Source organism: Prosopis cineraria, unplaced genomic scaffold (genome assembly GCF_029017545.1).
Source record: "Prosopis cineraria cultivar Desert tree isolate PC_DT_omini unplaced genomic scaffold, ASM2901754v1 PC3, whole genome shotgun sequence".
Taxonomy (NCBI): Eukaryota; Viridiplantae; Streptophyta; class Magnoliopsida; order Fabales; family Fabaceae; genus Prosopis; species Prosopis cineraria.
The window spans coordinates 3,727,990-3,748,484 of NW_026555334.1; the positions used below are offsets into that span (position 1 = coordinate 3,727,990).

The 20,495-nt window shown below is 30.5% G+C and overlaps 1 protein-coding gene across 5 annotated transcripts; it reads right to left on the reverse strand.

The window, feature by feature from the left end:
- Positions 1 to 4,562: 4,562 nt before the first annotated feature.
- LOC129304428 (protein GAMETOPHYTE DEFECTIVE 1) lies at positions 4,563 to 9,509 on the reverse strand. Of its 5 annotated transcripts, XM_054944076.1 has the most exons (9): positions 9,212 to 9,509; positions 8,451 to 8,515; positions 7,758 to 8,272; positions 7,410 to 7,487; positions 7,205 to 7,285; positions 6,508 to 6,662; positions 5,685 to 6,424; positions 5,284 to 5,580; positions 4,563 to 4,851 (listed from the first exon to the last, which is right to left on the reverse strand). In XM_054944076.1, the coding sequence occupies exons 3-9, from the start codon at positions 8,181 to 8,183 to the stop codon at positions 4,727 to 4,729; spliced, it is 1,902 nt and encodes a 633-aa protein (XP_054800051.1). In that variant the 5' UTR covers positions 8,184 to 8,272; positions 8,451 to 8,515; positions 9,212 to 9,509; the 3' UTR covers positions 4,563 to 4,726. The 5 variants fall into 5 exon arrangements, with proteins under 5 accessions (XP_054800051.1, XP_054800047.1, XP_054800048.1 ...); XM_054944072.1 differs by lacking the exon at positions 8,451 to 8,515; XM_054944073.1 differs by lacking the exon at positions 8,451 to 8,515 and having other exon boundaries at positions 7,758 to 8,319.
- Positions 9,510 to 20,495: the final 10,986 nt, after the last annotated feature.

The following is a 20,495-nucleotide window of genomic DNA, read 5'->3' on the forward strand; positions in this document are numbered from 1 at the left end:
CAACACAAGACACCCCTTTGCCAACCTTATGCCCTTCAAATCCTCATTCTCTACATGAAATAATATCATTTGAGACAAAACATCAGCCATAATAACAAATAAAAGAGGAGAGAGAGGATCCCCTTATCGTACCTTTAAGGGGCAAATTTATCAACTCATCTGCAATCAGCAACTCAAATTTAGTAGAAGACACACATTCCATGATCTTCCTTACCCATACTTCACTAAAACCCATTCTCAACAAGACAACCTTTAAAAAATCCCACTCAACACAATCATAAGCTTTACTTATGTCAACTTTCACTGCTAATTCGACCTTTTTACAATCCTTTCTTCCTTCCAAATAATGAAATGATTTATGAGCAACAATAATATTATCATGAATCATATGACCAACTATAAAACCTCACTGTTGTTGAGAAATGCATTTATTCATTAACTCATGCATTCTACTAGTCATTATTTTTGCTATGACTTTATAAATGACATTATAAAGACCAATGGGTCTAAATTGAGGCACAAATTTAAGTCTGTCAACTTTCAGAATAAGAACAATACTAGTCATATTAATCTCATTTAAACTAGTATCATCATTAAAAAGTTGAAAAACCAGCCTACAAACTTCATCCTTCACCACAAAGCAAGAGGATTGGTAAACAAACCTGTTAAACCATTAGATCCAAGGGTATTTGTTGGATTCAACTAAGATATTTCCATTTCAACTTCTGTAATAGAAATAGGAGCCAGTAGCATAGCATTATCTTCAACAAAAAAAACCTCACGAACATATTGCAATGCTTCCTACATAGGTCTTCTACTTACAGAAGAAAATAATCTTCTATAAAAGGCAGAAAAATAGTGTTAATCTCATCAGAATTCTCCAACCAAGTCCTATCATCAACTTTTAACCTTAGAACTTTATTTTTGGCCCGACGTTGTAACACTGTGTTATGAAAAAATTTAGAATTCTTATCCCTAAAACTAATCCAATTAACCCTCGCCTTTTGCCACCAAAAAAACTCTTCTCTTTTCCATGCTTCTTCAATTTGTCCAACAATAAAATCAGCATCAACCTTTAAATTTTCATCCCAAACCCCCTGATTATAGTGCTATAATTGTTGTAATAATTCATCAATTAGCTTATATTTATTAGGGAATTCTTTCTTGCTCCACTTCCACAAATCTCTCTTGTAGGAATTCCGACAAATAACAATTTCTTGAGTAATATTAACCCAACCCTTTCTTCTTCTCTTCCGACTTGCATCCACCATTGTGAAGAAATCTTCTTGGGATACCTAATTAGCATCAAATCAAAATTTCTTTTGTGATTTTTCCTCGATATGATAGAAATCAAGGAGAATAATGTGATGGTCCAAACTAACATGGTCAAGATAAAAAACCATTGCCTTTTCAAAGGACTATCTAAACTCTGCATTTCTAACACACCTGTCCAACCTCTCCTTAACATGATCCTCCCCTAATCTCCTATTAGTCCAAGTAAATTGTGGACCATGAAAGCCAATATCCATTAAACCACAATCAGATAAAGTAATTTAAAAATTCATAACCATCCTTAGGGCTCTTGGTCTCCCTCTCATTTTTTCAAAAACTGAAGCAAGATCATTAAAACCCAAATACAACACCAAGAGCCAACAACCCCTCTAGCTAAAGATTTCAACTTGTTCCAAACCACTTTCCTTTCACTTTCCAAAGGATGGCCATACACAAATGTAATAACATGTGGAACAAAAAAAAAAACAGAAGAATAAACCTTAGTATGAATAAGGTTTCAAGAGTGAAAACCCATATCAATAGTTGCTACATTCCCACCACAATGATAGGCCACCAAATCTCCCACAAGGATTAATAGAAAACTCATTTACAAAACTGCACCTTCTCTTTATTTTTTTTCAACTTCTTATCCATCATTTTGGTTTCCATAAGGAAAACTATTGAGGGCTTAAATTTTCTATTAATCTCCTTGAGATTTTTCACTGTCAAGGAAGCCCCCAAGCCGTCAACAATTGTTACTTGATCTTTCTCATAACTTTTTTGAAAAAAAAATTAAAGGGCAATTTGACTTTTAAACTATAGATTTAAGAACATCTAGGATTCTAAATTTATTTTTTATATAATATTTTCTTTTAATTTTGAAAATAATGTAATTTTTATTAACAAAAGTTAACTTTAAATTCTTTTTTTTTACAATGTTCTTTTTACAATGTTCTTTCTCAACTTTTAAAAACAGTGCCATGTAACTCATATAATTAATAAATATTAACTTTAACCATGCTAACTAAAATATAATAGAAAAGAATCCCAAAAATTATAGAATTTCTAAAAATTGGGTCTAACAAAATTATACTCCCTTTGTTTAAAAATATAAGGCATTTTTAATCAAATCTCACCTCCAATAAAATAGTTACCTACTTTCAAACTAACCTTATCTTTTCATATTTACCCCTAGTAAATACCTTATAATAAATATAAAGTCATTATCAATAAGGAAACTTTTGAAAAAAGATAATAATTACATCTCAAAAGACTAAAAATGCTTTACATTTTTGAACATTTAACTTCTCAAAAAATATTTTATATTTTTTAATAGAGGAAGTATAAGTTTTTAGATAAAATTAAATTTTGTTAACAGTAAGAGTTACATCATATTATTTTCAAAAATTGAGGAAGCACATTGCACAAAAAACAAGTTTAATATCTTATATACCCTTTGGACTTATAATTTAAGAGTTAAATTGCCTTTAAAAAAAGTTATATCGTATTTTTATAATACTACTACTTCAATGATACGAGTTCCACATTCTTGTTCCTTTTCTTACCCTTTTATTAATGGGACATAAATTTTTCGAAAATAGTTTCTCTCCAAGCTTTGTCTCCTGAACCTTTCTTGCCCTCTGAAAGTATTTTATGTATGATAGGATCGTAGGTTCTTCAAATACAAAAGTCCAAAAAAAAAAATTGTGTAGAACTGTTTTTCCATAAAAACGACGAGGGCACATCAGAGAAACAACAGGAGAATTGCGTTGCCCAAATTTTTCTTGGAAAAATGCTTTCCATATCAACCACTTTTTTACTTTCAATTTTCCTTTTTCCAAGAGCCCCAAATTTTTCCTTAAAAATGGTCCCAAATTTTTTCTCCTCTGACCTTCATCATTAACGGGCCTCTCAGATTAACTCACAATTTAAGAAAAAAAAGTCGTAGGCCACCAATAAAAACCCTTGCAGAAGGACAACCAATCAAATCATGTCACAATGCCAAAGATTCCTAAATTCTAACGAAGGGGGATCAAATTTTAATATATAAACTATCATGTATTGCTTGGTAAGTAAATCAATCAATGCACATACGTGATTGAAAATAATCATTCAATCTCTCATTATGAAATATTAATATTCTTTAAAATTTTAAAGAACGGGTGATTCTGGGAGAATTCATATTAAATGAGTACAAAACTTTAAAAGAATCCTAAGTAAATGTTAACTTGAGTGAGCTTATTATTCTAACAAAGGTTGAGGCCTTTAAGGATGGCCATAAGTTCATACATCAAATTTGGAATGTTTAGAGTTGTACTCGTCCCAATTGACTTATACATATCCCGTTTATGTTGGGATGGGTTTGTCTCGGCATGAAAAAACACAAGATGGGACTCAAAATATTCTTTTGGACTTCCTGTCCTGTCTCGACATTATATATATTCTTTTATCATATATCTTAATTATTATGCTTTTTTTGGTTATATTTTCTGTTTATTTTTACTTTATTTAATTTTGCATTGCTCTGTGATGTTCGATTTAGCCAAGCAAGTTGCGAGATATATTTTCATAATTATTGATATTGATTTAAAAAATTAAAAACACAAATCTAAATTGCTACCATTTAAGTAATCTAATATGTTTATTTTTTAAGTTTATGCCTAGGCCTAGTTGTTGTTTATTGTAATCCAAGTTTACAATAGATTCTAACCAAATAGCTTCCACATGCATAAGGACTGTTGAATTAGGGTGTCTTGTATCCTCATATCTATCTATTTGTGTTAAAACTCAAGTGATTAATTATATATACAAAAATATGATTATCTATATGTGTTGATTGAATATCACTAATCATTTGAAGATACAAATAAGAGAGGCTAAAGAAAGTAAGGATGATCACCAATACATGCTAGTTTTGTCCCAAGCCTATCGAAATAGGACAGGACAACATCCAAAACTAGATAAAAAACGAAACAAAATTCAAGTACTAATCATTAAGACACAAGACAAGAGTATCATAACCCTGTCTCATAAACACCCCTACATCAAGTAATAACCGAAATACTTGGTGAAATTCTTTATCCAATTTTCTTAATCATCCTAAATGAATCCAACACCACCATAATTATTGATAGATTCATCGATATCAAGCTTAACCCACCTTGCTTTTAAGAGGACACTCGTGGTCTTTTTTTTTTTTAAACTCTACTTGTTAATGGGTCACATGATCAAGTGCCAAAAGATAAAAATATGGAAGGAGTTTAGTAGAAGAATTGTGTAAAGCGTAATGCTTGTTAAAAAAAATGATATGAACATTAGACCGAAAAGTGACGAGTGTATTAATACACTAACAAAATAAGCTAAGCATGGGGATTGTATAATTATCCACCACTAAATAAAATGGATACATTAATAATTGATCGAATCTAGGCAAATTAAAGAAAATTAATCACAATTATTTCATCTTAGTTTTAGTTTTTATTTTTTGAGCTTTCTTCTTGAAAGGCATTGGATTCAATAATCGCTTGAAAGGTGATAGATGCATTCCGCTCGTTGTCCCCCGCTTCACTCTAGATCTACCTACAGATGATGACAATATAAAAATCCAGAACATCAGTGCCTTTGTTTTTCATAAATAAAGCTCAATGCAAGTTATAGTTTATTGCAGTTACCATGACTCTCTGAAGAATAAAACAATAAAGATGGAGTACAATGAATTACATATGACCCACATATCAAGAAATAACTTGATTGTAAACGAGCAGGTCTGATTTTGAAAATCAACTTTGTTGGCAGCTCAGCAATGTGAAAAGAACACAGCCAGAATCATTTTCTCAAGTTGCAGGATCGCATAATGCAATATAATTATGATCAAAGGAAGCATAATGCACAAGGCTTGCTTATGATAGTAGGAGTCATCACTGCTCAAAATAGTTAAAATGGTTTGGGGGGAGGGGCGGGAGGCATATTTTTGAAAAATGAAATAATAAGCAAACTTAAGTCTAGGGATACCTGGCATAGACTGAACCTTGCCATGCTGGTGAGAGTAAATGCAACCTTCCACATGCTTTTGATCTTTCATAGTTATATTTGCTGTTATTTGCGTTGCAATTGAACAATCATCTTCCATTTGTACCTCATGACATGTTTTTTGTGACATCTCACCAAGTTCAATTGCTTCAGATTCATGTCGTTTAAATTGTTCATCCGCCATCGAAGTTTCACATATAGATTGGTTCATCTCCAAGGCGGTACGCTCTCCTATTACAATATCCTCCTTTGGCCAAGTTTCCTGCATCTTGGCGATCCCTGCATTCAAATAGATGTCAGAGGTTATCTTAATCTTATTCTAATTATATGCAATGGCAGGAAGATCAATTTCTGTAGATTGGGTGATGATTTTTCTTTTTTACCATGAATATCGTGTGTCCCCTCCAGTTTGGCATCTGCTGAGGATGTGTCCAGTTTCTCATCCTCCTCTGGAATTATACCATCCAATGCAATACTAGTGATGCATTTATCTGATGCATATTCATGTGTTTTTTCTTTTAAATAGGTGCAATTTTCATCTATATAATTTAGACATTTGAACTCTAACTTTGTACCACTTGTTGGAGTCTCTATTTCTTTAGTGACTCTAAAAGCTCCAGAAGAGCCGTTAGTGCAACTTTTCAGTGTAACACTGTCACAGTGGGAAACATGATGTATTGCTGGAGCATCAGATAATCCTTTGTCTGATTCAGGACAAACGTCAAGAGTGGATGACTGCTCAATTGGGTTGTTAAGCACAGCTGTTGAGGGAGTTACTTTTTCAGTAACATGCAGGGAATTATCGTTATCATCTACGAAGGTAGGGGCAGAATTAGCAGCAGATAAGAAGTCCCCGACTTGAAAACCATGAGATGGAATGCTGCCAATTGCAGAAGCAAAGTCAATGGCTTTTGTAGTTCTTGATGCCTTGCAGGATAAAGAAAATGATTTGGCCATGTCATCCAATAGCAGATCACCTTCACCACTAGAGATGGGATCCCACTTAAGCAACTCATTATGCCAAGCTTCTTCAAACTTAGATGCTGCAGCAGATGGTCCAACTTCTACTTTTATTGCCCCTTTGTAATATTGCTTTTTCCTCAAGGAATTTGTTAAAAGTGTCCTGCAAACCATTTGAAATGATATGCAATATACCTTAAATGAATCAGACATTTGAAAGACGTTGGCAAGTTGTCACATTCATACCTACAGTTTTTAGAAATGGCTGCTTTAGCTTTCTCCTTGGAAAGCCCAAGTAATGACGACAAATTAGCAACATCGTAAGGCCCTCTAAGCTCATTAACTGAAGGAGCAGCACTTGATAATATAATGTTTTTTCCTCGAGTCCAATCCACCAACAACTATACATTTAATCAGATTGTAAGCTACTTTCTTGAAAATTTGGGCATGAATGAGCAAGATATGAGCATGTAATTTGAATTCCAACACTAAAACAAACAAACTTCCACTTCTAGAAGCATTTCTAGATCTATCCACTTATAAGTTGAAACTTAGAAGAAAACTATACTGACTTTATTCATCCGCAAAGTAAGACAAATCTATGAGTGTGGCGTCCTGTCTTCCAAGTTCCAAGTGCCAGTTTAACAAACCTCTCGTCTAATATGAATGGGGTGTGAGAGTCAGGCAAGAAAAGAAAAGATGGCAAAACTTCCATAGTTCCATCCACATCCTTTAATTCAATAGAAACAAAACCACCAATCCAGAATGTCCTAGCAAGTTTACTCGATAAGGCCACATGACACAGTGATCGAGACCAATATAAGTCACAATAAAATAAAAAATGCACTATGAAGAATACACAATCAAGGTGTTCCAAATCTTCTAATGCGTTTAGTGATTTAGCAATTGGAAAAAATAGAAAATATAGAGGAGTCACCATTACCTTGGCATTGCATATCAACTGTCTCCTTATTTGAGTATCCATGATTAGACCAGAGTAAATAACTTCAAAACAAACTCCCCGCTGCATATCAATAATCCCAATGTTAATTTAGATATTGTCTGAATCATTGAAATGCTCTTCTCATTATTATCTTATTTTAAAAGAATAAGAATTAAAACGAAAAAATTTATGGTTGAGAACAAACCTCAACAGCTGCTTTGACCATAGGTTGCTTCAGTCTAAAGGGCAACTTGCCAGAGAAATCTATCGAAATGATATCCACCTACAATAACATTAAGTACCAGAGTTTCAGGATCTTCAGTTGCTAGTAGATTGTCATCAGCTCATTGCTAGCAATTGTTTATTTATCTCTCCTTTACCACATGCCTTTTAGCAATTGTAATGAGACTACAATTGATAAAATGCAAGCTACTATTTCCACGAAGGATTCTGCAACTAACACAATTTTGGAAAAGGAGTGCCAAAAAGGAATTATCCATTTTCCTTCCTTTCCAATAATCATATGTTTGAAAGCAAATAAAATACAACAAACCTCCATTCTTTCACATGCTTGATCAAACACAGTCTGATTCAATGGCCTTATGGCCACCAAATCATAGGTCTTCAAAATGGGATTTCCTGAATTAAGAGCCTGAGCCTGCAATGAGTTCTCCACGCAAACAGTAAGGCGTGTATACTGACGGAACGGGGCAGCTGATGGGATTCCTAGAAGGTCACGGTGGAGCTTGACAGACAAGGAAAGAGAAGGAGCAACCTTGAGGAGAGACGAGAGGGTGAGTAGAGGAATGCAGCAACGGTGGCTATCAGACATCACACCCTTGATTGTACGGTTATAAGCAATTCCTGTGTAGCCCAACTCCATAGCCTTCACGACAATCTTTATACGTTGTCTTTCAAGAGTGGCCTTGTCAGTCGGCAAGCGTTCTAGGTACGGTACATTTAGGTCGAAGAAACCCATGTCTCTATTGAGATTCAGAGAAAGAGAGGAAGATAAGAAGGATGTTGAGAAGTTCTTGCAAACACTGAGAGCATCACCTCAGCTGTTCTCTGCCCAATCAGAATACAACAAGTCACTTCATTTTGATCCCAGCTAGCTGCTAGATCAATTCAAATTCTTAAGTAAGTCAAATTTCAATTAAAATAAAATAAAATAAAAAATCTGAATTTAACTTGCATCAGGAAATTTTGACAGAAGAACCCTAACCCCAACAATATTGATAATTCCCTAAAGCATCCAAAGGCTAGCCAAACTTGCCATTTCAAGCAAGTCTGATGCTTGAAATTGATTTTCTAAAAAGACATCATGTATCATTGTTTAAGGTAGCTCAGTAGCTGGAACAAACTGAAATACATGACAAAAGAGTGTTCAAATGGCAAAGAGAGCATCTTTAGGCATAACAATGTTCCTTAGAGAGCACAATGTAGAGACAAAAAACTCTGAAATTTACTAAAACTGATAATGCGCCCTGAAGTTTACTAAAACTGATAGATAGATTAAATCTCAAAGTCCAGAAGAGAATAATCCAAACCACCCCTGCCCGCTGGAGTCTGTTCCTTCACTTCAGGTTCCCATAAGATAATTTTGTTGTCAACACTATGGAAACATTACAATCCGTTACTTTGGAAATTAACTCAAAAATTACAAAGCTCGAAAAATTATAAAGACCAACTACGCTAAACCAGTGATCTGGCAATTAAAACCCTCATTCTCCAGGATAAAAAGCATCGCTCTTATAAACACAAAGTTGTCTCTCATTTTAAATTCTTCACTTTTACAATAGAAGTATACTAAGGCTGGTGAAATCACATTAATATCAGCTAGACCATAGTTTCTCCCCACAGCCAATCACACTCAAATTATTCCCGTAAAAAATATACTGACACTTAAAATAGCAATCCCTCACCTTCGATAGGCACATTAAGGTTCGAATCTCAAGCACACCACAACAGAGTCGAGATTCGAGAAAAATAGGAGAGGCGACGAACCTGGAGCAAGAAGGCAGAACACGAGAACTCACGATCACTAAGAGGAAGAGGCAACGGCGGAGGGCAAAGAACTCGAGCACAAAAGGAAGGACGGCGAGAAGCACAGAAATCAGAAGAAACACGGCGAGCGAGAAGCTTGAGCCCGTCGGTGCACGAACAGGAACACGATGAAGGAGGAGAGGCGACGACCAACGGGCGACGGGGCGAGGCGGAGAAGAGATTATTAAAGAGGGAAAGGCGGAGGCGTCTAATTTCTTTCCTTCTAAAAATTAAGCTTTGTTTGGTTAAGAGGGAAGGAAGGGGAATGAAGGGGAGGGAGAGGGATTGGGATAGAGCTAATGATTCAGATAAAATCAGGCTTATTTAAATTAAATTTAATTTAAATCAAATTTATTTAAATTGAGTTTAAAGAATTTTATTTTTTAAAAAAATTTATATAATCAAGCCTGATTCTAACATTTTTAAGCTTCGGGTTTATTCAAACTGACTCAAATACTCAAAACTTTTTAAAAGTATTATTTTTATTTTTTGAATCAATTTTAATTTTTAAATAATTTTATTAAGTGTAAAATATTATCTTAATTTTAAAAAATAAAATAAAAATAACTTATTAATTTTGTATTTAAATAGCTCTGTTATTATTTTATAGTATTATGTATAATTTATTCATGACTATTTCCTTTACTTGTAAATTAATGTCTTAGTTGTTTAAATATTGCTCTTATCATAGTCATATATAAATATTTTATATATTTTAATTAAATTATATTATTTTAATTATGATTAAGTTGATCTCAATTCAATCATAATTAAACTACTAACTTAAAATTATTATCCCAATTAATTTAAAATTTTTAATAACTTTTAGGTAAATTATACTTTTTATTTTTATGGATATAAAAAAATTGTTATCATTATATTATATAAAAAAATTATTTAATTATGAGTAAAATATTTTTTTGAAATTATTTTTTTAACTTTTTATATTGTTTAACTCTTATATATAAAGAATTTTTTCTCTAGTTTACTCTTAATTTTTAATTAAATCTAGCATGAAAAATAACTAAATAATTATTTAAGAATATTATTCTATTTATTATGTTTATTTAGTAGTAGAATCGAGAATTCGTATATGCCTAAATTTTATTTTTAAAATTATTTTTAATTTTATGTTTACTTTAAAATTAATTATCTTAATTTATAAAAAAAATAAAAATTTATTTTTTTATATGCAAATGATTTATAGGACTCAAAATTTTGTTTAAAAAAAATTGGGTCTTAAAATATAAAAATCAAGATTAAAATATATTTTAAATATTATTTTAAGCTATTTTATTGATTAAAAATAATAAAAATATGAAATATAGCTATTTTAAATTTTTTTAAAAAAATAACTACATTAAAACACTTATATATATAATATTTTCGTATAAAATGATATAAAACTTAAAAAATTAATTAATATTTATCATATTTTATATATATTTTAAAAATTTATTTTTTTATTCGAGTATTCGGGCCAAGCCCGAATCCAATTGGGCTTGGCTCGAATTTCCTTAGGCTTATTCAGGCAGAGCTGGCTCGAACAATAAAAAATTACTTTTTTTTATTTGGCCCTAAATTTTTCAGGCGGGTTCGAGCTGGCCCGTCGGACTTGGTCTAAATTACCGACTCTAATTTGAGAAGGGACGGAAGGAAAGAGGATAAAAAGGGGAGAGGAGGGAGGCATCTCCCATATTGAGGGGAGGTTTTAAAAGAAGGGGAGTAAAAATTTTGAAAAAATCTCTCTTATTCTTTCTTCTCCTCAAACCAAACACTATGTAGAGAAGTAGAAAGAGAAGAGAAGAACATATTTAAAAAACAAGCTAAATTATACATTGCTTTCCTAACTTTAAATCATATATACATAATCTTCTTAGCATTTAAAATTTTAAAATGAATCAACTTCAATTCTTATATATTTATACAGATAACTTTATACTATTAATTTTAATATTTTATATCTTAATTAGCTATACATAATTTAAAGTTAGGGGTTATTCATATATCAGTCAAAATTTAAAGTTAATATATATAAAAATAAAGTTTAAGGGATATATAATAAATCACAAAGAATTATTTATATGAATTTAAAAGTTCAAGGAGTTTTATTATTAAATTTTAAAGATTAAAGAAATTATTTATACATGGTTCAAAGTTTAGGAGAGTTATATATAATATAGCCTTAAAAATAAGATAAAATAAAAAGAATATATATATACATATATATATATATATATATATATATGTATATATATAGGTTTTGATGAGATGTTATAACTGTTAGTCCAAACGAACTTAATTTAAGTTGGACTTATTTAAGCTAGTTCAAATAAGCCTAAATTTATATTAAAGAAAAGTTCAAATAATTAAGTCTATGTTAATTTCCTTAGATTTTCAAGCCAACTTGGATACAAGATTATTAAAAAAAATTATTTTTCTTAAATCAATTTTAATTTTCACCTTAAAATCAATTATTATTATTATTATAAAAATATAAAATATATTTTTTGACACAAATAAAAAATATTGAAGAAATATTGAAGACTCAACTTCTTTAAGTTCAAAATATATGTTCAAAATTATTTAAAGTATTTTATAAATTAAAAATGATAGAAATACAACAATATGACTTTTTAATTTAAAAAAACTATTTATAATAATGTGCTCAGGTATATATATGATCTCTTTGTGTAAAATGTTTTCATTCATAAAGGATTAATAAATATTAACTATATATTCCATAAAAACATAAAAAAGATAACACATGGATATTTGGGATGAGATTTGGCCTAAACTTTTTTTAATCCATTTAAGCCAAGAATAGGTCCAAATGTTAAAAGATATTTTTTCAATATAGACTCAATTTCTTTAAACTTATTCAAGCTAGTTTGTTGAGTTTTATTCAAATTACTAGCTCTATCGAGACCAAGCTCATAAAAATACCTCATTTTTCCACCGCCTTAAATAGTTGGTATGCTTTTATAATTGTAGGAACATAGACTTTAGGAGCTATCAATTATCATGTAGTTATAAAGAATCATAAATATATGTCCAATTATAATAATCACATTTCAATCCCAAGATAAATAATTCAAAATATGTTATGTACTCATGATCATCATTTTCAAAAGAATAAAATTCTATAAATATATATACAGCAGGGGATATGACTTTTTCTCAAATATTCCTTCCATAAAGCGCGGGGTATAAAATCCAATTCATCATTATAAACATGTGTATGTAGATAAACATACTTTCTCAAATCACTTTTCTAAGCCACTTTTTGAATCTAGATAACTTCAATATAAATTCATAACTTTTCCAATACTAAACGGCATTCAAACTAACAATATAATTCTAATCTTTTTCTAAGGCACCAACATCGATATATACATTTAAATATCATTTTTCAAACATTATATATATATATATCATAAAATTATACTTAATCAATATTTATGTGGCTTAGTACCAAAAATAAGGTTCATATAATGAATAATATTTCTAAAAACTCCCACAAATTTTTGAAAACTACTTATGCTTGCAGATGTCATGATAAGAATTAAATCCTAATTACCTTAACCCTTCAATTTAGAAGGGCAAAAGGACTAGCTAGAATTGCTTCAACAACTTGAACAAACACCACATGGTGATCCAATAGCAACCACTTGAATATTCAAAAACCCAATTTGAAATTTACAGGACCTATAATAGCAATACATACCACAATTAAGGTTTAACCAAAGAAAGACTAGATAACATAAAAATACAAGCTTCTCAACCGGCTAAATTTATATATTTTTCAGGTTTCATAAACTACAATTATCCAATTATAGTCAAATGGTCAATGATCCTATCAATTTCAACCACCCAAATCAACTTCACAATTTATTTTCAAATAAGCCCTTTTTAGAGTAAAAATCTCAAATTCAAAACAATACACCAAATTAATTCAAAATCCAAAGAAATTTTAGACATAGTACTTTGATACCTAAAGTTTCTAATTGAATCAATTTTTCTTTACATAATATTTTATTTGTTTGCTCCTACCAAAAATCTCTAAAAAATTTGACATAAATTTCAAGGAAAAAATCTATAGAACTTTCAATCCAACCAAAAATTATTGTTCCAAGAGGCTTAACTAAGTTACTCATAGTTAGAATTTAAAGTTCTAACAAAGAATTTACTCTCAAAATCAAAACCCCTTTTTATATAACTTAGGGTTTGAGCAAATGGGACAAATTTTAAGTTTTCACTATTTAAATTAACATCATAAGCAATAAAAACCTTTATTTAACTCCCCAAACCATAAATCAATAACCAAATAACTCAATTATATCATATTTCCAACCTCAAGTTTGGATTCGAAAGATGAAAAAATTATCTTACATCTATTCAATATTAAATTTTTATTAATTAAACATGTTTAGAGAATTATCAATATTCTAAAACAAGTCTTAATTATGTAGGGTGTTACAATGTGCACTTCCCTTATATGTAGTGTTTGGTTTTGCAATAATAGTTGCATTTAGTAATCAATTACAACTTTTCTTGTGTAGAACATAAAAGGGGAGAAAGGGTGCAAAATCAAATGACTCATCATGTTACTAACATGTATTTGCCTTAGAGTCTGTTTGGTTTAAAGGGAGGGGAGGAAAAGGAAGAAGAGGTGAGAGGCGAGGAGGGAAGGGAGGAGGAGGAAGGGAGGGGGGCTCCCCCCAATTTTGAGGGGGGAGGTTTTGAAAGGGAGGGGAGGAGGGGAAATTTTTAAAATTTCTCCTTCCCTCCACCAAACTAAAGGAGGGGAGGGGAGCGCCTCCCCTCCCTCCCAACCAAACATAAGCTTAAGGTTATGGTTATGCTACAATATAGGAGATAACATTAAACTTTAGTGAGAAAATACAAATTTTAGAAGAGAAAACAAATTGAATGAAAGGTTAAATGAAAAATAATAAAGACAAATCATGTGCAGAAAACTTAACAATAAATGACCCTGCGTTTGAAAACAAAGGTTATACGAATGAACGTGCTTTTTAAGGTAAGTGCGAGATTGCTGGCTAAGTAGATCTAATATCAATGGGAGTGTATGCAATTGATATTGGAAATTGTTGTTGTCTCGTTAGGCTCTTCGTAAGTTAAATAGTATATCTATTTCTTGATGTAGTTTGCACCTTGATATTTTTTTTCCTTAGCAATTAGATCATTATAAGAGTTGATCAAATATATTATTAAATATTTTTGTGTTATCAAAAAAGAAATTTTACAAATTTTATGATGACAAAGCAAACAAAATATTAAAGGTGGAGAAAACCAATAGTTTGAATGCTTTTAAGTGAGAAACAATTGAGGATGTGCGTGTGTGTGTATTGTTAAGTAAGTTTATTATTGAAATTGTGAGAAATTTGGATAATATATACGTTGTAATAAATCACAATGCAAAAGGCAACATAGAGATTATACAAGCAATGATGAAGTTTAAAAAAGTCATAGGAAAATTGTACGATCAAGGGCAACGACTATATCATATAATCAATAGAGTATATTGATGCCACATAGGGGTGTTCAATCTGGACCCGTCCTGATTGGCCCGGTATCGTCCCGATCATATCGGGATGGGTCTTGTCCCGGCCCGAAAATAATCGGGACGGGACTTTACGGGACGGGACAGAAAAGGGGTTCGGACGGGACGGGACACGGGATTACCATCGGGACGTCCCGTCCCGTCCCGAATATTATATATATTATTTTTTATTTTAAATATATTAATTATATTAATATAATTTATACTTATATTAATTATATCAATTATAATTTTAATACTTACAATTCTTATTTAAAAATAAAGTATTTTTATATTGATAATTTTAATGGTATGGAGTAAACATGGCGATATCTTTTTTATAATATATTAATTATATTAATATAATTTATCTTATATCTATCTATTTAATAACTTTTATTTATAACATACTTCTTGCTTATTTTTAGAAGAGTAATTAGTTTAGTATATCTTCACTAAAGTAGAAGAACAATTATTTGATGTTGTATTTGACTTGCCTGTTGTTGCTAATTTTATAGCATAAAGATCACTTGTATTTTTTATTATAATATGTAGTTGTGATTAAAATAATTCAATAATTGATTTTAAATTATTGTTATTTATGTAATTGTGTTATTTTGATTTTAAACTTAATAAATTATATAATTTAAAATTTTAATGAACATTATTATCCAGATTTTTTTTCGATATTATTTCATTTATCGGGACAGCGGGACGTCCCGATCTTATCCCGATCCCGTCCCGACTCTTAACGGGACGGGACGACTTTCGGGACGGGACGGACACGGGACCAAAATTCAGTCCCGATCTTTTTTTCGGGACAGGACACGGGACGGGGGTGTCCCGTCCCGTCCCGTGAACACCCCTAATGCCACAAGTAGCAGGAATACCACGAATAATTGTTAATTAATATCGAATATCGAATATTGAATATTGATTTTTTTTTGTGGGTAAAAGATTGGAAGGTTGACTAAGTAATGATGAAGGAAAATAATTTGATGTAAAAGAGGTTTTTTTTTTGACCAAGATGTAAAAGAGGTTAATCATCAAGAACATTCACATATGAAATGAAATTTCTACACAAAATTGGATGTGCATACTTTAAGAATGTGTAAACGACGCGTGCTTTGATGTAAGCATATGAATATGATAGGGATGTAAAAATTAGTGATATTTAGGTTGCGTTTATATGGATGGATTTAAGTTAAGAGTTTGAATTTAAAATTTCACATTTAAAATTCATAAATTCAAAATTCTTTATTCGAATGATATAAAAAATTTTAAATTATAATATTAAAATTCTTTATTTGGATCTAAAGAAAAATTTTAAATTTTAAATTATATATTTGAATTTAAAAGAAATTTGGACGACTGGTCAAAATTGCCGATCCAAATGGCCAACTTTTACTAGGATCAAACAATTAAAGCCGACTAGGACTGTAGCACTAGCCATGACCAAGACAGGACGCCCGACTTTCATGGGGATTGAAGCGACACGATGACGAGTATTGAATGGTTGACTTCCATCGAGACCAGGCCAACAGTAATGACGGGAATCAGATGGTTGACTTCAATCAGGAGCAGATCGATAGTAATGACGATGACCGAATGACCAACTTCCATAGGGACTAGACTGATGGCAACCACCAAGATTGGATGAGCAACTTCAACTAAGATCGGACCAATGGCAAAAACACGAGATAGGATGGCCAACTTCCACAAGGATAGGATGGGAACTTTCATTAAGATCGGACTTGGTGGAAGTCGGCCTTTCGATCTCGGTAGTAGATTTCTGTTAGGTTCTAGTGGAAAGCAATTGTTTAGTCACTATCATCACTGTCAGTCCAATCGTGGAGGAAGTCGGCCGTCCTATCAAAACTATTGTCATCAATTTGATCCTTGTTATCATTATCAGTTTAGTCTAGTCTTGGTAGAAGTCAATTATCTCGTCCTGGTCGTTGTTGTCAGTTTCAGTCTTGGTGAAAGTCGGCTGTCTCGTCCCAATCATTGCCATTAGTTTAGTCTTGATAGAGTCGATTGTCCTGTCCTAATCGTCACCATCACCGTCAATTCGATCAAGTCCCAGTGGAAGTCGGTTATCCTGTCTCGATCGTCATCGTCAATCTAATCAGGTCTCAATAAAAGTCGGTCATCCCATTTCGATAATCACTGCCTGTCTGGTCTCAATAGAAGTCAGTTGTCTCGTCTCGATTATTGCCATCAGTCCGGTATCAGTGGAAGTCGGCCTTCCGATCTTGGTCAACAGTGGCTTGTTTTTGTCAACTTTAAGGGTCCAATCTAATTACTGTTGACGGGCCAATCAAGCCTTCGTTGATTTGGTTCAAATTATAAAAGAGATTGGATTAGAATTTGAAATAATAGGAGTTTGTAAAGAATTTCAAATTATAAAGAGATTAAGATGGAACTTAGATTTGGATTTGAGCCAAATTCATTATTTGGAGATTTGACCTAAATTCAAATCTATATATATTCATACATAACATTAAATTATTGTAAAAAATTTTTCACAAGAAGCTAAAGGGGGTGGAGTATGTGTTAGTATAATTGTATTATACGTTTGCCTATAAGGAATTTTTTTATTATTATTTAAAGTTTGCAAAAAACAGGGTTGACAAAAATTGTTTAGTGAATAGATAACTTTTTTGTGTTTCAAAGATTTATGTCAAAATAATTTTTTGGAGAGTTAACTTGTAAAGCTTATAAATGACACATTGTTATGAATAAAATATAGAAAGAATGAAAACAAGAAGACAAGGAGGAGGACAATAAAGAATAGAGGCAATAAAAATAAGTATAATCTCTTTTGTATTTTTTTTTTCATTCTTTACAATATAAATAGCATGCCCTGTTTATAGGCATGATTAGGGTTACACAAGTGATGATGAAAAATAAAGAATAATTAACATTCATTAATGGTAAAAGTTTCATGGGAGAAGATGAAATAGTGAGGAAGATGGACATTCACGTGAGTTTTAATATTCATAACACTTTTCATTAAATGTCCATTACATAAAAATGTATCTCATTAAAAACTTCAACTAAAAAAAATCTTGTGAGACAGAAACTTGGTAGAGGAAAAGAGTATATCATTTATTTGTAGTATATTATCTAATACTGTCTAATTAAAAATCTTATTAGAAAAATCCAATGGAACAAAACTTTGGTTAAAGAAAAAAGAGTACCATATGTATTTACTCTCTCTCATGACAATATCACTTTTAAATAAAAGTGATAATGAAAAATAAAAAGTAATAAACACTCATCAAATGGTGGGGGTTTCATGGGAGAAAATGAAAATGTGAGAGAGATAAACATCTATATGACTCTTAATATTCATAACACAAATGTTTTATTGAATACCTTTTTAAAAGTATTTGTGAAAGCTAGAGATTCTCCATAGAAATCAAATAATGTTATTTCTTATTTTTTTCACACCAAGAAAATTTATTTATTAAAAGAAGAAAAAACTTATGTACTTAACCTTATATATTTAAGGTGTTTATTTTCAATTAAATCAATATATATGAATCATTTATATATTATTTATTTTATAACAAACTCTTATTATTAATATTATTAATACATTAATATCAACTTATTTTGATTTAATTGGAGAAAAGTACATTAAGCATATAATGTTAAATACATAGGTCTTGTCCTAAAAAAATGTAGAGAGAGTAATTGTTAAGCTTTACTTTTAAAATTCAAAAAAGATTTTATTTACAATTTTTATGTCGTTTTTCCAATAAAAAATGAAAAGTTTTGAATATGTACAAAATCTTGAGATATATTTTCGCACTGTAACACGTCTCCTTGCGAGGTAGAACTTGAATCCCATAAATTCAACACTCACTTTGAAGGTGTTAGAGTGAATTGAAAATAATGTGATATAAAATTTTAAAAAATATGATGGGGAAAAAAAAACCCTCCTTTGTAATTATCATCGGAAGATTACTGTTGTTCTACAGTATTAGTATTAAAAAGCAGGTTATATATAAAAAAACTATGTGGGCCCAGTTTATATATAAACGTTTTAATTAAGAAGGCAACGGTATTAATATTAAAAAAACAGGTTATAAAAAATTTGTGTGGGCCGTATTATATTAAAATCTCACTCTATTGTATTACGGTTGGCATCTGACTTATCTTTTTAATATTTTTTTATCTATAATTTTCTTTATTATTATATAATAAATAAAAATAAAAGATTATAAAGGCTTTATAATAAAGTGGCATAGGACCCACGGTAAAAAATGAGTGGCGAATATAAATCAATACTCAAAAAATATTTTCTTTTAATTATGATATAAGATAATTTAATTTGTAATGTAGGGTATTGAGTAATTTTTATAATTGTATATATAGATAAGTATAGTTTAAAATTTGTTAGTAATTTTATTTACTTATCTCTTTTATATTTTATCTATATTAAAAATTTTAATCTTCTGCTTATTTTTAGAAATTGATCTCATTAAAATTTTCTTTCCTCATTATTCAATTCTATTGCAACTGAAAATTAATATCCCATGTATTATATAGGTATAAAATCTAGTTATATGTAATAACACGTTTGGATCCTTGTATTATTATAATGTAATAATAGAGAAAACTTATTGTAATAGAACTCTTTTTTTTTTACCTATAAATAGAGGTGCTTGAAATTTATTAAAAAGCCATATTTCATCATTACATACATATATTATCTTATATATAAATAGGATCTTGTTGATTTATGGTACGATTTTTTAATTAAATCAATTTATATATACCAAACAATTCATAATTGGGGTGTTCTAAATAGGTAAAATTTTGCAAGTTCAATATTTATTTATCGATCATTTTTAATATTAATGTTGCCACAAATTTTTAAAATTTAATATCACTAAAGCTAAGAAATTGTAGTGAATGGTGTTTTAAATCAAATGTGCACGATCATATAAGTTTCTTAAATGAACTAATGAGTATGAGTATTATAATAATTTTCAGTTCGAAATAGTGGTCAATGATCAATATGTATATAAAGATCTTGTTAAAGGCAAATAATTTTTTGTTTGACCAGGTTTTAACTTTTAATACTATACCATTTATACCATGTAAGATTTGAAGTTAAAAAAAAAAAAGATGGTGCAATGTCTTTGAAATTAAATTTTAATATCAAACGTAAAAAATTATTCACATGATTTTAACTAAAGGTTAGTCTCTCACGCATTATATGGAAGAATCAGTCGGATTGCTTGTTTTGGCCAGGAAAAAAAGGGTGGCATGGATTGTGTGATATGAATCAATAATAAATGAATAAATATGAGTAAATATTTTTTTTTGAAATTACAAAACAAGTCAAAAGACTGAGAAATAAAAAACTAAGCGTTCTTATCAGCTAAATATGGCACAAAGCAAGCCAACGGTGGTGTGCTTAGCAGAACGAAGTCGGCAGCGTTGTTATGAGCTTCCCTGGCCAGAAGTTCAGCCAATATAAGTAAATAATTGATTATTGAGTTTAATTAAATGATAAATAATTTATGGGCAGAGTCTAATATAATGGTATAATTTAATCTAATGCAAAAATTTAAAACATTAATCAATCAATCAAATCAATAATAAATCAAGGTTAATAAACACAAGTGGTATATATGTCAGCGTAAGAATACTGTCATCGGTATT